The sequence below is a fragment of the Lolium rigidum genome, chromosome 5, assembly GCF_022539505.1.
Source record: "Lolium rigidum isolate FL_2022 chromosome 5, APGP_CSIRO_Lrig_0.1, whole genome shotgun sequence".
In the NCBI taxonomy this organism is placed as follows: Eukaryota; Viridiplantae; Streptophyta; class Magnoliopsida; order Poales; family Poaceae; genus Lolium; species Lolium rigidum.
The window spans coordinates 78,784,271-78,803,612 of record NC_061512.1 but is presented as its reverse complement, the minus strand read 5'-3'; the positions used below and the strand labels follow the sequence as shown (position 1 = coordinate 78,803,612).

The following is a 19,342-nucleotide window of genomic DNA, read 5'->3' as shown; positions in this document are numbered from 1 at the left end:
GCTTCCAAGCTAATTAGACGACATTCCACCGAGAGGGCCCAGAGTATATCTATCCGTCATCGGGATGGACAAATCCCACTGTTGATCCATATGCCTCAACTCATACTTTTCGGATACTTAATCCCACCTTTATAACCACCCATTTACGCAGTGGAGTTTGATGTAATCAAAGTACCTTTCCGGTATAAGTGATTTACATGATCTCATGGTCGAAGGACTAGGTAACTATGTATCGAAAGCTTATAGCAAATAACTTAATGACGTGATCTTATGCTACGCTTAATTGGGTGTGTCCATTACATCATTCACCTAATGACATAACCTTGTTATTAATAACATCCAATGTTCATGATCATGAAACTATGATCATCTATTAATCAACAAGCTAGTTATACAAGAGGCTTACTAGGGACTCCTTGTTGTTTACATAACACACATGTATCAATGTTTCGGTTAATAAAATTATAGCATGATATATAAACATTTATCATAAACACAAAGATATATAATAACCACTTTATTATTGCCTCTTGTGCATATCTCCAACAATAGCGACAAAAGATGTTAACGTTGAGCCTACAACCAAGTACAAGCACTTGGCTGTAGCCTCGGGGGCTACTCCCATCGGGAACGCTGTTCGCGTGCCCGATGAAATCATAAAAAGCGTGGTGAGCATATTTTGAGTTATACAAATAACTCTTCATATACTCCCATCGGGAGGATAAGGTAAAGATATACAAGTCATCCGATGACTCGAATAAATGTGCTATTCCAACAGCCGAGAAAGCACTCGACAATATATTCTCAGAGTGCCTTAGTCGCAAATTAGTCTCTGAATGCCGCAATAATTTGCGAAGGTAAGTCCCCAGGATCCGTCCTGTGCGGCGTAGCATCGCCTCTGACGTCGTTTCGCTACTTTTTTCCGTGTCAACAGATGCGAAGAAAAATCCTAACGGGCGCGTTAGGTACCCGATAAAACATGACTGGAATTCGACATCTGGTAAGACCTTAAGCGACGCATGTCGAATTACACCAGTATCCCGAGATCATGTCCAGGGACGTGATCTTGAAGTAGGTTTTGGTGGATTGCCGCAAGAGCAGTTAACTAGTACCTGATCCGTCAGATGAACTAGCCCCAATTACCGTTATCCCTGTGCAATATATGATTAATTTATTAAAAATATGTGTTAACTCGAAGAAGGTTTATGATAATTGTAAAGTTGGATATTTTCCCTGATTTCTTCGATTCAAGCAAAATCTCGGGGACTACTGACATAGGCATCCCCAATGGGCCTACCGAAGATGGTACCCGGGGTTTTACTGAAGGCCCACGATCCGAAGATTATGAAGCCCGGAAGCCCAGTTAGGAGGGAGTTTGAAAAGATAGAATTGTATTAGGAATATTGACTTGTAATTATTACGGGACAGACTCAGATTATCTCCCGAACTCTGTAACTTGTGTATCACGAAACCCTCGGCTCCGCCTCCTATATAAGGGGGAGTCGAGGGACGAAGAGAGGATCAATTTCATTGTTAACACAACCCTAGTTTTCTGATAGTCGAGTACTTTCCAGCTGAAACCCTCGAGATCTACTTGGCATCTACTTCCAACTAAACCCTAGTCTACAGTCTGTAGGCATTGACAAGTTAATCCTTTGTCAACCCATGAGGTCTCATATCGACAAGCCCGGGTAACACACAGACAATGGTTAGGTCCATAGCCTAACCGGGTGGCCTAGTTGTTGATAGACTTGGATGAAAGTCCGGCCATGATGGAGCAAGGCGGAGCCTTGGAGGACAAGATAACTGCTATGGGTATTAGTATAGGACTATGGTACATGTCCGGCCGGGACTCTCCTATAACCATAGGTTTGAGCGCCTTCATAAGCCGTCCTCCGGGAGCCTTTAAGGCAAGTCAATACTCATCATTATAATCTTGCACTTGTTTCCCATACAATGATTTATAGGAGGAAGTAGGATGAAATATAGAGCCAAGAAATTGGGGAAAGCTGAGATCTGGTAGCATCAATCAAACCGAATAAGCACCTAGCCGTGGGAAAATACATCCATGCTCATGGGTGCCAAGCACCCCAAGCGGCATCGAATCCACAGAGGAGGCACTTTAGCATATATGAAGCCCTCCACTTTCCAGCTCTCTGCCTCCCATTCCTTTGCCCTAGTTGGCATGGCCGGTGGTGGTGATATTGTCACCGAGTCGCTCGACCAGTGATATCTCAGAGTGAGATTGATGCCATATTTATAGGACCAAGAGGAATAGTAAGAGGCGACGTTCGAACTTTGTAGAGGAAGGAATGGAAAATGACCACCTATAGGATCCGAGAATTCACACTAACAGTGGCCATTAATTTTGGATGTGCGGAGAGAATAGCTGGATGGATTCCATACACAACGAGAAAAGAGAACGATTGAACGATAGAGATGCTATGGCATGAGGTTAGCACTGAGACAGATTACAACCACATCTTTGAAATCCTATGGATAGAGTCATATAGGTAATTGGGGTGACATGGCAACATCACCTTTGAGCTAGCAAAATGGAAGAATGGGAATTCTAAGAAACAACAAAACAATAGTAAGCCTTAGTGTCTTACCCCGCACTAGTTCATATTGATCTTCCTTTCCCGCACTTTAAATTTTTTAAAAATATAGAATTCTTTAATTTCTCAATTAACCCTTTCGACGATTTTTTATTGCTCACCCCGCCTGCTCTCGATCAAACAACATTCATAGTACTACATGCAGCCGCGCCGTTTCCCCGAACAACGAAACCATCGATGTTGAAATCTTGGTCCAGCGGCAGCTTATCACGTTGAACCGCGCAATTGCTAGTGCTACAGTGTACTCCAAAACCAGCTACATTGTAGTCCTTTTTTTTGGTTTTTTGAGGGAGCTACATTGTAGTTGGTGCTTGTAGTCTTGTAGATGGAAACTATAACCTCGTTGTGTCAACGGTCCAAAACCAGCTGTTACTCCGTCTACAAGAAACAATCACACAAGGGAATACCAGAAAGAAAATAACCAAGTAATTTTCAGAACAGGACAAATCATCAAGGTCTATAACTGACGTGGTAGACCGAACCCACGTTGACACCATTTCCGTTTTCTCTCGAAGTAGCACCGGAGTTAGTCGTCGGCGATAATCAGGCGAGGCCGCCGCACAAATCTTCTCCTTGTTCATCCTTCCACTGCACCACGCGAAGAGCAGCAGCACCAGCAGCCGGTCAAAGTGCACACCCATGGCGGCCCCGAGAATCAGAGACGTCATCCTTCAAAGAAACGACGGGCCCCCCATCCCGTGGCCCGTCATCAGGGAGAAGCTCGCCGAGCTGCTCCGCCCTCGCCTCCGCGCTCCTGGCTCTCGTCGACGGGATCCGCGAGTGGGCCGCGTCGATGGAGCAGCGGGGGCGCTCCGCCGTCGCCGTCGCCCTGCCGGCCGCGGCCGTGGTGGCGCTGGTCGTCCTCTGCTGCTGCTGCTGCGGATACTACGCGGCCGGCGGGGCGCGCCGGCGGAGAGGGCCCGACGGGGAGGAGGCCTACGGTGGCCGTGACGGGCCGGTGGTGAGGTACGGTGGCCGTGGCCGCGGTGGGTACAAAGGAGGGATTTTCAGTATGCACCCGAACAAGCCCATCGTGTGATAGCTTTCCTACACATTGCCAATCTGTGAATTACACATGAGAGTATCCTGGACCAAACGTAAAGGTTGCGAATATGTCAAGTCTGTAGCACATATAGGCATATAGCTGTTTGAATGGTGTTAAGTTCGGAATCGTTTACTGTACGATTGTATATTTATGTTCTGGTTTGAATGGATACACACTTATACCTGAAATTTCTGGATCCTGGATTTCACACATTTGTCGCACTGTTTCTTACCTTAACAGGTCAGAAACTAGTTATGAACCAGCACCGAAACGGGGCTCAGTTTGAAGCAATTGCAGTTAATTGCAGACTGAAACGACTGTAGTTCATTTTGGCTTAGATGCTGAACTTTAAATTTTCATAGTACAAGTATACATGTCATATAACAAAGCTTGGGTTGATCAGTGATTTGTTCTTAGTGTTCACCACTGGGCTTGTAGGTCATAATATGAAAGCTGAGAAATTATGTGTCTAGTAGTGGCTACGAGACTCATTGTAGCAATGGTAACATACTTCTCTAGGCCTCTGGGGTGTCAACATGACTGTACACCCACCTGATTATCCTTTTTCCCTTATACAAGAAAGGAGAAAATACCCAGAGTGAAATCAGATATAGACTTCTGTGTGTGTTTTTTACAGTTACCTAAACCTCAGAAAAAAACAATATTTCTATATTGTTTTATTATCTCCCCAGAAAACAAGGGATCTACATACCTCCAATATTTGTTTCAGACACTTGCACTAGATGCTAATAATAGATGTGCAAATCATGAAGATCTCATAGCATTTTTTAAGGCAAACATCAGCGGCTAAAAGTACCGAGCTGCACAAGCTAAAAACCCGATTATCCTAGATTCTTAAACCACATTGCACTACTTTCCACTGAAGAAATGTTGAGATTTTGAATCAGAAGGACACAAGCTTACAAATTGTTTCAGACACCTGTAAGAACTGAAAACCACATCACGCAGCTTACAAATTGTATTCGGATTTTTAATTTGCATTATAAAGCAACTATCTAATACAAGGCATAATCAACCAATTATACCCCACCTTGAGATAGATAATGCTACCCTTGGCCCTGACATCATTATTAGCATCTACTGAGGTCTGAAACACTATGAAAAGAAGGGCCATGCACACGCACATTATTTCCTTATAAACCTCTTTGATCAAAATATGTGCACGCGTGTTATTTGTTCTACAATAATATTCAGAAAGCGAAACATAAGAGATGTAGCAAGACTTCCACCGAAGAATCACAAATGAAAACTGAGCTCTTGTAAAAAAAAGCAAGGCACTAAACCACATGTAGTTCAGTACAACCTACTATGACTCCCTTTTCCTGATGAAAGCTCTGGACCGATTCAGAGAAATATTTTAACTTCACCAAACCTCTGGTGAACTCATGCTTTGATGCCAAAGCTAGTGCACTTGATGGAGCCCCTTGCAATGTCGATCTCGATCATGTTGTCCTCTTCGGTGATCTCCGAGTAGATGTCCATGAAGTCCCTCTTGTCAAGCATCAAATCCGGCAGGAAACCAGCGACGAGGTCCTGCTCCTTCTTCCAGCTGGGACATTGCGTCTCTTGCCCCACATAGTGCCCATCAACAAGGGAGATCTCGATAAGGCTCTCGTCGTCGTCGTCATCGTCAGACACTGATGCCTCCTCGGTCCATTCTTCGCTCACCTGGCAATCAGAAGACCCTGAGAGGCTTCTTGAGTCCTCCGCAGACACCTCATCATCTTGTGGCATGGCGCTCTTGTCTGGATGATGAACAGCCTCTTCCTCCATGGAAGTTTTGTGGCTGCAGCTGGTTTTGATCAGCTGTCTGAGGTTCGAGAAGAGCAAGGAGAGGCAGGTGGAGATAACGAGCAGAAGCAGCAATGCAAGAGAGGAGGATGTGGAGAAAGAAGAAGAGGAGGAGGAGGAAGAAGAATACATACTGTAAAGGCTACATGAAATGAGTAGGAGCGTGAGTTGTATGGCCATTTGGGAGCTGGGAAGCATCAAGAGTTTTGCTCACAATCACAAGGGCAAGAAGGGCTTTAGTGGCTCAAATGATGCAGCCCTGCTAAAGAAGAAAGAAGCCATGATGAGACACAGCATGAAAGAAAGAAGGAATTGTTGCTGCCGCTGCTGCTTCCTTTAAAATAACAAAACCTGCACAGGGAAAGCAAGCAAAGGTTGTGTGTTGTGTGCTTCTCTATCAGATGGATTTGTGAATTGACACAAAGAGGAAAGGGAGGAGGAGCAGGGATCACCATGTAGTAGGATGCATCTGCAGAAATATTTTACTATCTGAAACTGATGGGATGCAAAGGTAATTGCAACAGTTAATGCTTAGAAAACTGAAACTTTCTTGCGAACTGTTACCAGTGCTGCAGTGAGTGCACACACCCCATGTCCTTTTGTTTGTAGCACTAGGTTATGTAGAGGTAACTGTTGTCTTGGCATCATGGTCAGAGTTGTTAAGTGCTGCTTGACAGAAATATTTAAGGCGTGGTCCATCCATGGCACTGGTGCCTACCTATGGGATGACAACATGTAAGGCAGGGTTGTGAGATTAGGAACAAGAGGGTGGCCATGTGCAATGAATTAATTAAAAGTTTACCACATGGGCCTCACCAGGATAATTCATCTCTTCCGTTCCTTCTTTTTACCTTCTCGAAAGCAGCATTTTACTTTTTCCATGAAAGGTGAAACTGTAATGGATCTTCCCTTTTTTCTGCCTTCTCCTTCTGTGCAGTGAAAGGTGCCCAATGCTCATGATCTGCTCCAATCCTCCTTTTCTTCACAAATTTATGTATGAAATTGGAAACAAAGTTATTTTTAAGAAAAACAATGAAGCATTTTGATATCCTTCTGTTCTCTAACAGTTCAAATTCTTTGGGTAATCAATTCGTGCCATAGGATAAGATCTTCAGAATCCCATCAGCAGGAAAAAAAAAAGGAATCCTATGGTGTCCCCAAACAAAACAAAACAAAACAAAACTCCAGTTTACGTGAGTTGCGTCAAACTTGGTAACTAGGCATGTAATTAAGGTAAAGAAACAAGTTTAGCCAACCCATCGAAGTACCTGAGTCAACAGATCTACTTTGGAGTGCTCATCCTTAGTGACCTCAATCTAATCTTTCATCAAGCCCTAGTAGCAGTATTATATATGTAGTATCACAGAGCTGGGTTGCACAGTAGCAGATCAGACAAGTATGTAGGGGAAAAAAAGGCACATGATTCACTGACAATAAACTTTGAATTCAAACACCCAGCAACCACTAGTTTCCCCAGGCTACTTCAAAGGCCAAGCTGTTACCAGGGATGTATATGAAGCTAGGAACAACAGGAGACAACAAATGAGATATGTTAATATATCGAAATTTGGCAAGTAATTGTTTACACATAACGAGACTGAGTTCAGTCCTTGAATTTTTTGAATAATATCGTAGTGGCCCGTGGTTTTCCTTTCCCATGGACAGATTTTCTTCTGCGATCAGAGACATGTATTGTTCGGGACAGAAACATGTTTCTTTCAAGCAAACAGAACAGCAGAAATGGCAAACCAGTATGGAACTTTAATACTGTATTATATTTGAGGAATGGAGGATGCCAAGAAAAATTTGAGTCTCAGATAATCCACAATGTAGTGACTAGTGAGTGTGCCTAACGATTCTGATGTCCACCTAAGCACCTTCATTTTTTGTGCATCGACAAGTAGCCACAAAGTCCGCAATAGTGGACTGTGGAAGTATGTTCAAATACTCTAGATGTCCATCAGTTTATTGTTTAACTCGATAACCATAATCATGCCATCCTTCTATTTTCCTAATATAACTTTCAGCCCTTCACTTGTTGCTTTGATCAGTTGAATCCTAATAATGGTACACTCTGTGACTGGCTGGTAAGCTTTTTTTTTTTTTTTGCCATTTGTATCAATAGAAAGAACTTATCTTTTCAGCATTAGGTGATAATGTGTAGCTGGGAGAATGATGCATCAAAAGCCAACAACCTTGAAAGTATGGTCACATAAGCTCTAATTATTACTGATCTTTCTGCAGAAAATGAAAGGTGTCTTCTCTCTCGTTAGTGCTAGACCTTCTGCACAAACAGAATGGGACATGTCATGGAGGCATCAATCATTCTCGGTCCATGAATTCGATGGAAAGGTGCCAAGCCACAAATCTCGACAAAATCATACCTACAGTTCATAAGCACAGGATGACCAATTTCACTGTCTAGCTTCCGTTTCTTCTTTTCATATGTGGGTTCGTTTTTATTTTACTTTATTCGGAATACTGTGGGTCCTGCAATTAATTAATGGGCTTGCAAACACATTGCTGAAGTAAACATATTGATGTTGTCTACACTCTGTTCGTCCATGTACCCTATTGTGTCTTTTTGTGCTCTAATAATGTTGCCTTGACTTGATTTATTTTTGTACTGTGATTTCTGTCCTTTAGTTCTCAGATTGCATCATGTAGATTTGATTTATCCTACTATCATATGTAATGCCTTTTCGGTGTTCAAATCGCATTGTTTGTCATCTTGCCATCAACCTGTCTTTTGAAGCTCAAATTATGTCACCTTGACTTGATTCATTCTTGTACTCCCTACTATAAGTTCTGTCATTTAATGTGCAGATTATGTTGTACTACATAATTAATTCAACCTACTAGCTTAGGTATATTTCCCCCTTTTTCAAATATCATGGAGATATTCAATAGAATTACAAGAATTTCAGTTCAAGCAACAACTTGGGAGGAGGAAAATTCTAATATAAATTTTAGGAGTATGATGACGGTGGTGCGGTCCCAAAAAGGTATGCATGAAGTACAAATAAATGCCTGAATGCTTTTCAAAAAAGCATAAACACATGTACTCCTTTTGGTCCATAATACTTGTCGTGGTCTTAGTTCAAATTTGAACTAAAACCACGATAAGAATGGAACGGAGGGAGTACTAACATATTTCCCTTGATCTCATTAGTTCTTCTTTGGAAACTATACATATGCAGATAAGATGCATGAGAAGGTAAGTGATTCAAGTGCTCGTATGCACCAGTACTTCATTTGCACTTTTGTTTCTAAAGGCAAAAGTTAGAATTGCTCATCCGTTATTACAAAGACCACATGAGTACGCGACCTAGAACATGAGTACTTTTTTTCGAGAAAACGCAAAGGACCTTTGCGCTTCATTTCATTGAAAAGAAAGAGTTGTAATTACAAATCTCCTAGGAGACGGTGATACAGGGTAGGGGATGGTATGCCTAGTGCACATCCCAGCTGGTTGGAAGGACGGCTCTCAGTCCTAGAGCACCTGCCCTTGCCCAGAGACAAGCTTCTTCCTTGATGTTGGTGAGCAGTGTCTGCGTCGATGGCTGGGCCCTGTCAAACACGCAGTCGTTTCGTGCTTCCAGAGCATCCATGGTATGAGCAAGGAGGCTGATGCGAACCCTTTCCGAAGCGGCTTTGGGAGTGCAGGCTTGACCTTTGCCATCCAGTCACTGAGCGAAGCGTCCTCGGCGCCAGGGATCCTACATGTCATCCGAAGCCAGGAGAGCACCTCATGCCAAACTTGCTTGGCAAACGGGCACTCCAGCAGAAGATGATGCATAGTCTCAGGCAGCTGGTCGCAAAGCAGGCATCTGGGGTGGTGCTGCAGCCCTCTTCGAGCAAGCCTTTCCGCGGTCCAGCAGCGATCTTGGAGGGCCAGCCAGAGGAAGAATTTGACCTTCTGGGGCGCCCAGGTGCGCCAGATGAAATTGGCCGCGGGGCACACCGTGGACCCGTGGAAAGTGGCCATGTAGGCTGATTTGGCAGAATATACTCCCGAGGCAGTCCACTTCCAGTTGAGCCGATCCGGCTCACCGCTGAGCATCGTGCCCTCGATCCTTCGCCAAAGGAGTAGGTATTCGCCGATCTCTTGGATACCCAGGTTGCCGTGTATGTCTGAGGCCCAAGTGTTTCCCTGCAGTCCATCGGCGACGGTGCGGGATTTGCGGCGTCTTTTTGGTATGCACTTGAACAGCGATGGCGCGATCTCACGCACCGAGCGGCCCTCAATCCATCGGTCATCCCAGAACTTGGCGTCGCGGCCATTGCCGAGGATCATAGTCGTGGAAGCGAAGAACAGGGCCTGTTCTTGGTCGGAGAATTGAAGCTCCAGGCCATGCCAGGCACGCCGGCCGTCCGTTCTGCTCAGCCATAGCCAGCGTAAGCGCAGGGACATGCTGGTTCTCTCCAGGTCATGGACCCCCAGGCCACCGTAGGCGAGGGGACGGGCGACGCGCTGCCAATTGACATGGCAGTGCCCGCCATTGGCGGCCGCGCGTCCCGACCAGAGGAAGCCTCGCTCAATCTTGACGATGAGCTTGAGGATCTTCTTGGAAGGAGCCAGGACAAGCAGCTGGTGAATAGGGATCGCACCCAGGACGGATTTCACCAAGGCGAGGCGGCCAGCCTTGCCCATGAGGCCGGCCTTCCAGGTGGGTAATCTGCTTGCCACCTTGTCCACCATCGGCTGCAGTTGTCCGCTCGTAGGCTTGCGGATGGTGAGCGGAATGCCTACCTAGGTAATGGGCAGCTCGGCGACAGGGCAGTCCAGCAGGGCGATGGCCGGCGCCGCCTCCTCTGGGGCACAGCGTATGAGTGTGGCCGTGCTCTTGCCGTAATTGACGTGCAGTCCCGACGCGCGGACAAAGAGCTCGAGCATGGCCTTGACGGCCTCGATCTCCTCCCGAAGCGGGTGGCAGAACAGAATGACGTCGTCGGCGTAGAGCGATATCGATGGTAGCACGCGACGTGGGTGTAGCCGGCGTAGCACTCCGAGCTTGGTGGCGCGGCGGAATAGCCGTCCGAGGGTATCAACAGCGAGGACGAACAACTGTGGGGACAGCGGGTCTCCCTGGCGTAAGCCACGGCGGTGCCAGATTGGCGGACCTGGGTCGCCGTTGATCAAGACTCTGGTGCTGGCGGAGGCTAGGAGCACGGCCAGCCACTCCAAGAAGCGATCACCGAAGCCATATTGCCGAAGCGCCTCGAAGAGGAAGGGCCATGACAGGGAGTCGAAGGCGCGGGCCAGGTCAAGCTTGATGAGCAGACGTGGGCTCCTCAGTTGGTGCAGCAGGCGAGCGCTCTGGCGAACCAGGACGAAGTTGTCGTGTAGGCTCCTGCCGGCGATGAACGCGTTCTGGATGGGGCTGACGAGCTTGTCGAGCTTGGGGGCGAGGCGCAGGGCGAGGACTTTGGCGAAGAGCATGAATCCCAATCCATGAAGAAAAGGTTGTAGCTTGGACCTACTCCCTCTGTTCCATTTTTTTAAAGTCCTATTCTTGTCCTAAGTCAAATTTCTGTAAGTCTGACCAAGTGCGTGCAAAATGTGAAAATATCTGCAACATCAAATATATGAGTATGAAAATTAATTTTATGTAAATCTAATAAAACTAATTTGGTGGTATAGATTTTGATATAAGTTTCCATACACTTGGTCAATTTTAAAGAAGTTTGACTAAGATATATTAAGAACTTCAAATAAATTGGAACAGATGGAGTATATTTGATTTCAGTAGTTTGTTGCTTAAGTGCATAAACATGTGCGGAAGTTTTTACAAGCACACAAAATTAATATTAGTTAATGTAACTGAATTAGGTATATTTTCTTTAAGATAAATATTTTAATAAATCGCATGCAACCAATAGTGTTTTAGAGGGTACAGTTAAGAAGGTACTCATCCAAGTGCTAGTGATAATCTTCCCTTCGGATAGCACTTGAATAGATCTTCTCGATTAGACAAATGACATTTACAAAACTGAATAATATAAGACTTTAAGGTACACTATGTAATGTGTGCAACTCCATCGGTTGCATTTGTTTTGTCTTCTGCATTATGGTACTCGCAAACTAAGACTTTACGTCCATGAAGCTAAGAGCCAGCATCCCAGCAACCAATACTTATAGGTCTATGTATATATCTTACTCTCCTAGGCGCATACTATATTTATGTTCTCAAGAAAGACACATACTATATGTGCAAGGGACCAAACATGCACGGCCGTATGAGCCACAAGGAATATTTCTAATGTAGTGCCATTGGACCGTCACGATTTTGTGCTCCCTCAGTAGGTGTATACATGTTAGGGTTCTATGTCCCCATTCTAGGAGCCAATATGTTGAGATCACGATGCATAGTCCCAAGTGATTAGCACTAACTCAAAAGCCCATAGAAATCTTTCATGTCCTATTCTATCTGCAGTTGAAAGATACAGATCACAGGTCTTCTAATACATGCTAAACTTCCTATGAGTTGAATAAAAATTTGATGTCTTTGGCACCTCTCTTTGTTCGAAAAAATAAAATAAAAACCTTCGTGTTGGTAGGAGCAATGAACAGCTAGACTAATAGTAGGACAAGGCCTAATTGCTTGATTATCCTTTTTTTTTTGCGAAATGGATGATATATTAATTCTCCGAACTTACAGAAAGGTCCAGAAACAAAGGAAAAATTACAAGGAAGCCCTCTGGATCCCGACGACGACGACGAGCCGGAGCTGACGATGGCGCGCCGCTGCTGAAGCTCCCCAAACATTGGATCGCCGGAGCCCACCACACCGCAGACGGGAAGTCACCGAGCACCGCCTCCGAAGAGACTACTGCCGGGAACGCCGGCGCCGCCGCGAAGAACCTCTGTATCATCCTCTTATTGAACTGCATCCAGATCCACCGCATACCTGGATCTGGCCGTGGTGCAGGGAAAGTCGCACGCAGGTCGGTGAAGCCCAGAGAACTCCATCGCCGGAGGGGATCTGCGCGGACAACGGACGAACCAACAGCACCTCTGCCTCCGAAGCGCCGCCGGCCGGACACCTGCCAAGCCCTACCATGAATACACGCCGTGAGACGGGCTTCCCCCACCCTCCCGCCGCCGGAGCAGCAGACGGAGGGGAGGGAACCCACGCCTCACCGGCGGAAGAGGTGGACCGGCGGTGGACTCTCAAAATCGCCTCTCAGATCTGTATCGGGGAGAGGAAAGGGAGGGCGACTGCTTGATTATCCTTATAATTGCTGAGGATAGATCAGATTTTGCCTCAACTTCTATACAGTTTTGTGACTGTGCATTATTGCATACAAATATATTGCTTGTACTTATTAATTCACTTAGGTCCTTTATAGTTTCTATATAGTATGATCATTTCAGTCAAAATGTTTAGGAGCGCCTGCAATTTCCCACGTTCCTACTGAAATCAGTTTTCCTAATGAAACCAGTTAACCCTTTATCATGAAGGTCGTCGACATATTTGTTAGAAAATACTTTTAATTGGAGGCAAAGAAGGCTTGCTGCTGCCTTTGGCTAGTTGGTGACGACCAGTATCAATCTTTCAGAAGAGCTACATGTCAAACAACTAAACATGGTAGAGTGACCTTTACACATGATACCCTCTAGCTAGTATTTATTTTCAATCTAATTTATTTATTTTTTTCATGAAAAATTTCAATCTACCTTTGCTTGCGTGGGCAACTAGGGCGCAGAAACCAGTCCATTGTAGAAGCGGTATATCCATTAAAATCTAGAAACATCATCAAAAAATCTGGCTCGGGTCGGGACCAGTTATATCTTGTTTGATTAACAAGATAACTAATCAAAAAAGTGTAAGTTTTTCTGAGGGACCAAAGCCAAAACTATGTGGCAAGTGAAGTGAAAATAAATACTTAATTTTTTTGTGTGGACCATAAGTGAGAATATTTAGTATTTAAATAGAATATTATACTTATATTTAGTATTTTTTTTGGTTATCATAGAGTCCATAAGTGATCAAGTTAAACTTTCATATTTTCATTAAATGATCCTAGTATTGTGATAAAACATAGGTGAATCAGGATACTAATTTGAATATGTAAATCATACTTTACCCCCAAAAAATGTGTTCTTCCAATGTTCACCGTATACAAGATGGGTTATTGTGAACCTACCAGCATCCCCAATAGAGGCCCTCAAAGGGCGCCCCAAACAGCTACTCGGCGTGCTAGAACAAAAAAATTGCGCCCAGCCGTGCGCTCCAAATTGGTTTATGTCTAGCACGGCCCAATAACTTGTCCAACCTCTGAAAGTGTATGGAGCTTCCATGTATGGTTTTGGTAACTAATGACAATCTCTATGGACTAATGTTTGCATTAAGTTTTACTTGTAAGTTTTTTTCATAGACAATGTTTGAACCATGTGTTGGCTTCAAGGTTAAAAGAAGTAGAAAGTGAAGCTGATGAATTGAGAACCAAGGCATTAATCAAGGAGTGATCCGAAGATTGGTCATGAGAGAGTAGAGCTAATGTCAAAGCATGTTTTGAAGAAGAAGATGGAGTGCATTACATCTTGTTGTGGTCAAGATCGTCATCGTCTAGCTCATGTGAAATACGCAAGGTTAAGGTTTGTTCTTGATAGGATTTTTTTCTTATCAGTCTCATGGTATTAGTTGGGAGACATGTTTATAGGATAATTATCCGTGCTATCAAGAGGGCTTTCGAGTGAGTAACTTGGTCGTCGTTCGGAGAGCTAAAAAACTTGCATGCTTGGCATCATCTTTCTTGGTTCTTATCAATGAGATGATTTAGATCTTATGTTGATCTTCATGACAAGCTCGAGTTCATCGAAAACGGTTCCCATATGCATTCTCTACTGCGTTTTTGATATTGGAGGTTTTACCGGTTTTTGTTTTATAAATAGGTCGAACCTTTCATCATTTGGTTTTGTCTTCCCTTGCTGGAATATGATGATTCTCTGTATGATCTTTTACAGTTTGTTGCTAGCTTCGTAACGAGCTCAAGATCATTTAAATTGGAGTTTAGGTGCTCAAGTAATGGTTGTTTTCGTGTTGATGTTTTGTGTTTGGGAGGCTGCAGTCTTTGGTGTTGACAGAAAATAAGTGTGTTTTCGTTCTGTATGCAGTCCGGACTCCCCATCTCTATAGGCCATAGTACTCAGTGTTAAGTGCTTTGCAATGGCTAGTTGTTGGGCGGACTTATGTAAGGCCTCCCGCTTCTTCCCCAAAGGTGGGCCACGACTTGGAATTCATTTCCCCATCATTGTTGATCTCCAAAATATTGATTACTCTATATTCTTCCTAGTATTTTTTTTTGCATATTCTTAGGAGAAAAGATAGAGGAGATATAGATCTACAATTTCACCAATCAATATCCTCTCTAAGTGAGGGGAACATAGTAGATCTAGGTATTGGAGTTTTTGTGGATTTCGTCTCTTTCTTCCTCTCTTATTCTCCCAATAGCTTTTGTATCCTTGGTGGAATTTGAGAGAGAAGGATTTCAGCGCCTTGCGTATTCTTGCCATTGCATTTGGTGCATCGATTTGAGTTCTCCGCTGTGATACATGGAGGTGAAAGTTCGTGAGTATATTTATTCGGGAGCTTGTTCCTTTTGGGTCCTTGGACCCTAGATGGTGACTTAGTGGAATTCTTCGATCCTCCAATTAAGTTATGGTGATTCTTCAAGCGTGAGAATGTGGTGGTAATTTCTTGGGAGACTCCAATTAAGTTGTGGAAATTCCTCAAGCGTGATGATTTGGTGGCTATTTTTTGGGAGCGTCCAATTAAATTGTGGAGATTTTCCCAAGTTTCTACGGGTTTGTGACCGCCCTCAAGGGTCCCTTAGTCGATTGAGGATTTCCTTTTTGGTGGGAAGGCTCGAGGAGAATGCGCGAGGCCTTAGTGGTGTTTTGAGTACTTTGTACTCCACACCGCTCCATCGGAGAGTAGCACTCGCAAGAGTGTGAAATTCAGGATACATTGTCATCTCCGCGTCACCTCAGTTATTCCTATACCCGAACTCTTTACTTATGTAATTTACTTTGTGATAGCCTTCGTGATTGATGTTATATATATTGCTATCACATATGTGTGTTTTGCCCAGCATAAGTTGTTGGTGCACGTAGGTGAACCCTAGTTGATATATATTTCTTGATTGACAAATTAAACAACAATTTTATTTTGCATTTATTAAGCCAATATCGTAAAAGTTTTGTATCGCATATTCACCCTCTCCCTATAAGCGACATCAGTGTCCTTACAGCCTCCACAGGCCGTCCCCGACCCACATGGGGCATCATGGGTCCCGGACACAACTCACGGTCAAATCCACGTAGGATACCGACAGTCGGGGCGCTAGCGACCCAACCCCATTTCTCCCACCACATCGCATCGCCTCTTGCTCGAGGCCGCTCCTACCTTGCGTAATCACCACCGCCACAACCTATTTCGACATCGATTATGGACCAACCACGCCTCACCTACGCCGACCGCACCTCCCATGTCGCCTCTCCCCACTTCCTCATTGTTATACACTACACAGAAGGTGCGGCGACCTAGCGCGTCCGTCTTGCTCGCAAGGTGTTCGGTTCTTTAGTTGTGACGGTTTTTCGCCTCTCTTGTTATTTGCTTAGTTTTTATTTATTTATAGAATACAAATGAGACGACGAGATGATGATGCACGCGTCCATGGAGGAGGAAGGCATTGCCGCCGCGATGAAAGCGAGCACTTCATGATTCTCGCCGCTAGAAGCGGATGAAAACAACGCTCCCAAACGAGGAGGTTCAAATCGTGAGAGAAAGAAATCGAAGCCAAGCTAGAGAATGGAAGAGCATGTCATGCTCTACACCAAATATTTCGCTAATGATTCTACTTATACCCCCAAAGGATTTTTGCAAGTGATTTAAGATGAACACGAAGTAGCTCATGACACTAGTGCATGGTGTAGATGCTCATGCGTAACTTCAAAATAATCTTGTGGAGCATCTGTGGGGGATCAAATGAGTTGCAACTTGATGAAGTTGAACTTCATTTTTTTGAATTATTTTATCTCTATTTTTACTTATTGTAAAACTATTTATTTCTCTCGTAAACCATTTATTGATGTATTTTACTAGATTATTAGAAAAATTGTTGAAATTGCAAAAGTAAATGAAAAACCTAGTCGGATAGGTTGTTTCGGGGACATGACTTGGCACACGCGCCCCGCAAAAGCGTCAGCCTAATGCCCTCATTTGATTTGTTCAGCGTCAGACGCATTTTGAGGGAGGCTGCTCGCTCTAAGTCCGCATAAGATCTTTATGTATAAGTGATAAGTCCATACCCTGATGCGTTCAGTGTATCCCTATTCACAATCATGCGGATATGAGGAAGATCGATAATAGATCAAATGACTAGCACCGTCGACTTAGAAATAAAAAAACCAAGTTGACTTGGGTGTAGATGGATCTATTTAAGAAAATTGCCCCATGATGCCCCTTAGCTTGTAACTTTGTGATGGCTTACCCCCACTTATCTTTTTTATCGGAACTAACAAGCTGTGAGAATAATGTTTTAGCTAATTACTAGCAGGAAACTTATGCTCGTATTCATGATGGGGTGTACCCCATAGGATTGTATAGGTAGCCTCGCATGTTAGGCAAAAAAAATCACAGTTCTGTAGATTTGATTGAATTTGAGAGAATTCGGTATATGAGGGGAGTGGCGTTTTGGCACCCGGGAGCATATGCTCCCGGTTTTTAAACTTAATTTTAAATGCACTTTTAGAATGTTGAAAAATTTGAACATAAAATTTAGTGGATACATCTTGAAATTCTACACGTTCACAAAGTGGTTCCACAGAAAACCGACATTTTGAGTGTCATTTGTAAAAAAAGACAAATTTTTCTGTAAGAAAAAGTTGTGCACCAGACGTTTTGTTTATCTTTTTCACACAAGTCACAAAAAATGTCGGTTTTTCGCAAGACTTGATGTGCGCACGTAACATGTTGATACGTAAGCGAGAAATTTTTTGTTCGAATTTTTTGAACATTTCAAAATGTTTTTCCGGCGGCAGGAGCATATGCTCCCATGTGCCGAATTGAATTTCCGATATATGAGCCATCTACTTATCAATTGTCATGTACTTCTAAAAATATCACATCATCGTGGTAAGATCAATAGATGGGGCTAGGAGGCTACGATACAATGAAGGCGACGATGACAGTAATGTCGTCCATTTTGCCGCCGGTGAAGCTAGTACCTTGCTGTTCCCGGCTGGCGGCACTGAAGGGTGACTCCCTACTGCTCATAGCCATGTCGTAGGCGAGTCTTCCTATCGCTTGTGCCATCTTGCCTGGCGTGAGACTCAAAGCCATGCATGTCTGCACGATCCTCTCGAGCGCCGCGTCGAACACGTTGTCGAAGAGGCCATCCGTCCCGGCCACCACAACGTCGCCTTCCTCCACTGGGAACTCGCCCACCGCCGCGTCCTTCACCCTGTCGCCGCCGACCGCTCTGAGCTGGAACGGGCAGTTGAAGTAGTGCTGCTGCGGGAGCGCGCGGAGCAGGAGCCTGCCGCCGCGGAACACGGCGAAGGTGCTGTCGCCGACGTAGGCCCACCTGAGGGCGCGGCCAGCCAGCGACAGGACTAGCGCGGTGGACGCCGCCGGCGTGCGCGTCGACGCGACCGTCTTCTGGTACGCCATCTCCAGCAGCGTGTAAGGGCAGATGCCGGAGGAGGACGCTGCAGCCACCGCGTTGTAGGCGTTGGCCATGAGCCCGCGCGAGAACTCGGCGGCGTCCACGCCGTCGCCGCGGCATCCCCCGACCCCGTCCGCGACGCCGACGACGCCGGCCCTGGCGTGGCAGAAGTGGGCGTCTTCGTCGTGGTCCGGCAGGTAGGAGAAGTCGCACTCCATCCTCAGTGCCGTCCGCGCGGGCAGCAGCGCCTTCTGGTCGCAATCCATGGGGTCCCAGCGGTGGCCGTTCTCCTGGCCGACTTCGTCACCGGCGGACGCGGGGATGCCGAACGCCAACCCCCTGAGGGCGTCGGGGATTTGCATGTCGATCTCCATTGTTGGCTGGCTTCACTGATTCGGCCTAGTAGTCTCTCGACGTTTCTTAGTACGCGTGCGCGCGATGTGAATATATGCGATAACGCTGTTGACGTAAAAACGATGTGAAGCTGAAGCGGAATTATTTCCGAACTCGGAATCTTGACCGGAAGAAGTTCATTTCGGAATCGGAGACAGGATCGGCAGAGCCGCGCGCCGGGCTGCTGCTGCTGCGTGCTTTCCACGAACCACGACAGAACGGCAAACAACTCTGAACACAAGATTACTCAAACTCCCATTGCTCAGCATCTCTCGGCGGTGCGCATGCGCCGACGAGGACAACCTCTTCTGCAACCGTGAAAGAGCTAGGGTTTGGAGTAGTTAAGAGAGGAATCGCACAGCACTCAGGCTACGTGCGTGGCTTTCATTATATGAGGGAACGATTGTACAAATACAGGGTATAAAAACCCAAACGTATAAAGACAGAACTCTAACACAAATACTAACTAGATAATGCCTCACGTGTTGCTGCGGAATTTATAGTAAACATTATTTAGTAAATTGAATTAGGATAAATATTCTGGATTTTATAAGCAGGCCATATAGATCTTCAGCTGAGATATAAGATGGGCATGAAGGGTTTTCTCGGAAAGTACATATCCAGGAGCCAGATCATCTCATTCATATATTCAACATCTCACGGTTGGCAAGCACAATCATAGGATTGGAACCATTGCAAAATGTAGATTTTGTTTTGACAGGAGTCGAAAAGGATCAACCAAAATATAGAATTACTATTAACAAGTACGTTTAGCTATTTAGTTGGTGAAAAATAAATT

At 44.9% G+C, this 19,342-nt stretch overlaps 2 protein-coding genes across 2 annotated transcripts; both read right to left on the bottom strand.

The window, feature by feature from the left end:
- Positions 1 to 5,067: 5,067 nt before the first annotated feature.
- On the bottom strand, positions 5,068 to 5,673 carry LOC124653359. Its single transcript, XM_047192425.1, has one exon. It carries the CDS (start codon positions 5,671 to 5,673, stop codon positions 5,068 to 5,070), a length of 606 nt encoding a protein of 201 aa, XP_047048381.1.
- Positions 5,674 to 17,645: 11,972 nt separating this feature from the next.
- On the bottom strand, positions 17,646 to 18,524 carry LOC124656140 (putative protein phosphatase 2C 24). The gene has a single exon (XM_047194940.1). The coding sequence runs from the start codon at positions 18,522 to 18,524 to the stop codon at positions 17,646 to 17,648; it is 879 nt and encodes a 292-aa protein (XP_047050896.1).
- Between the last annotated feature and the right edge of the window lie 818 nt (positions 18,525 to 19,342).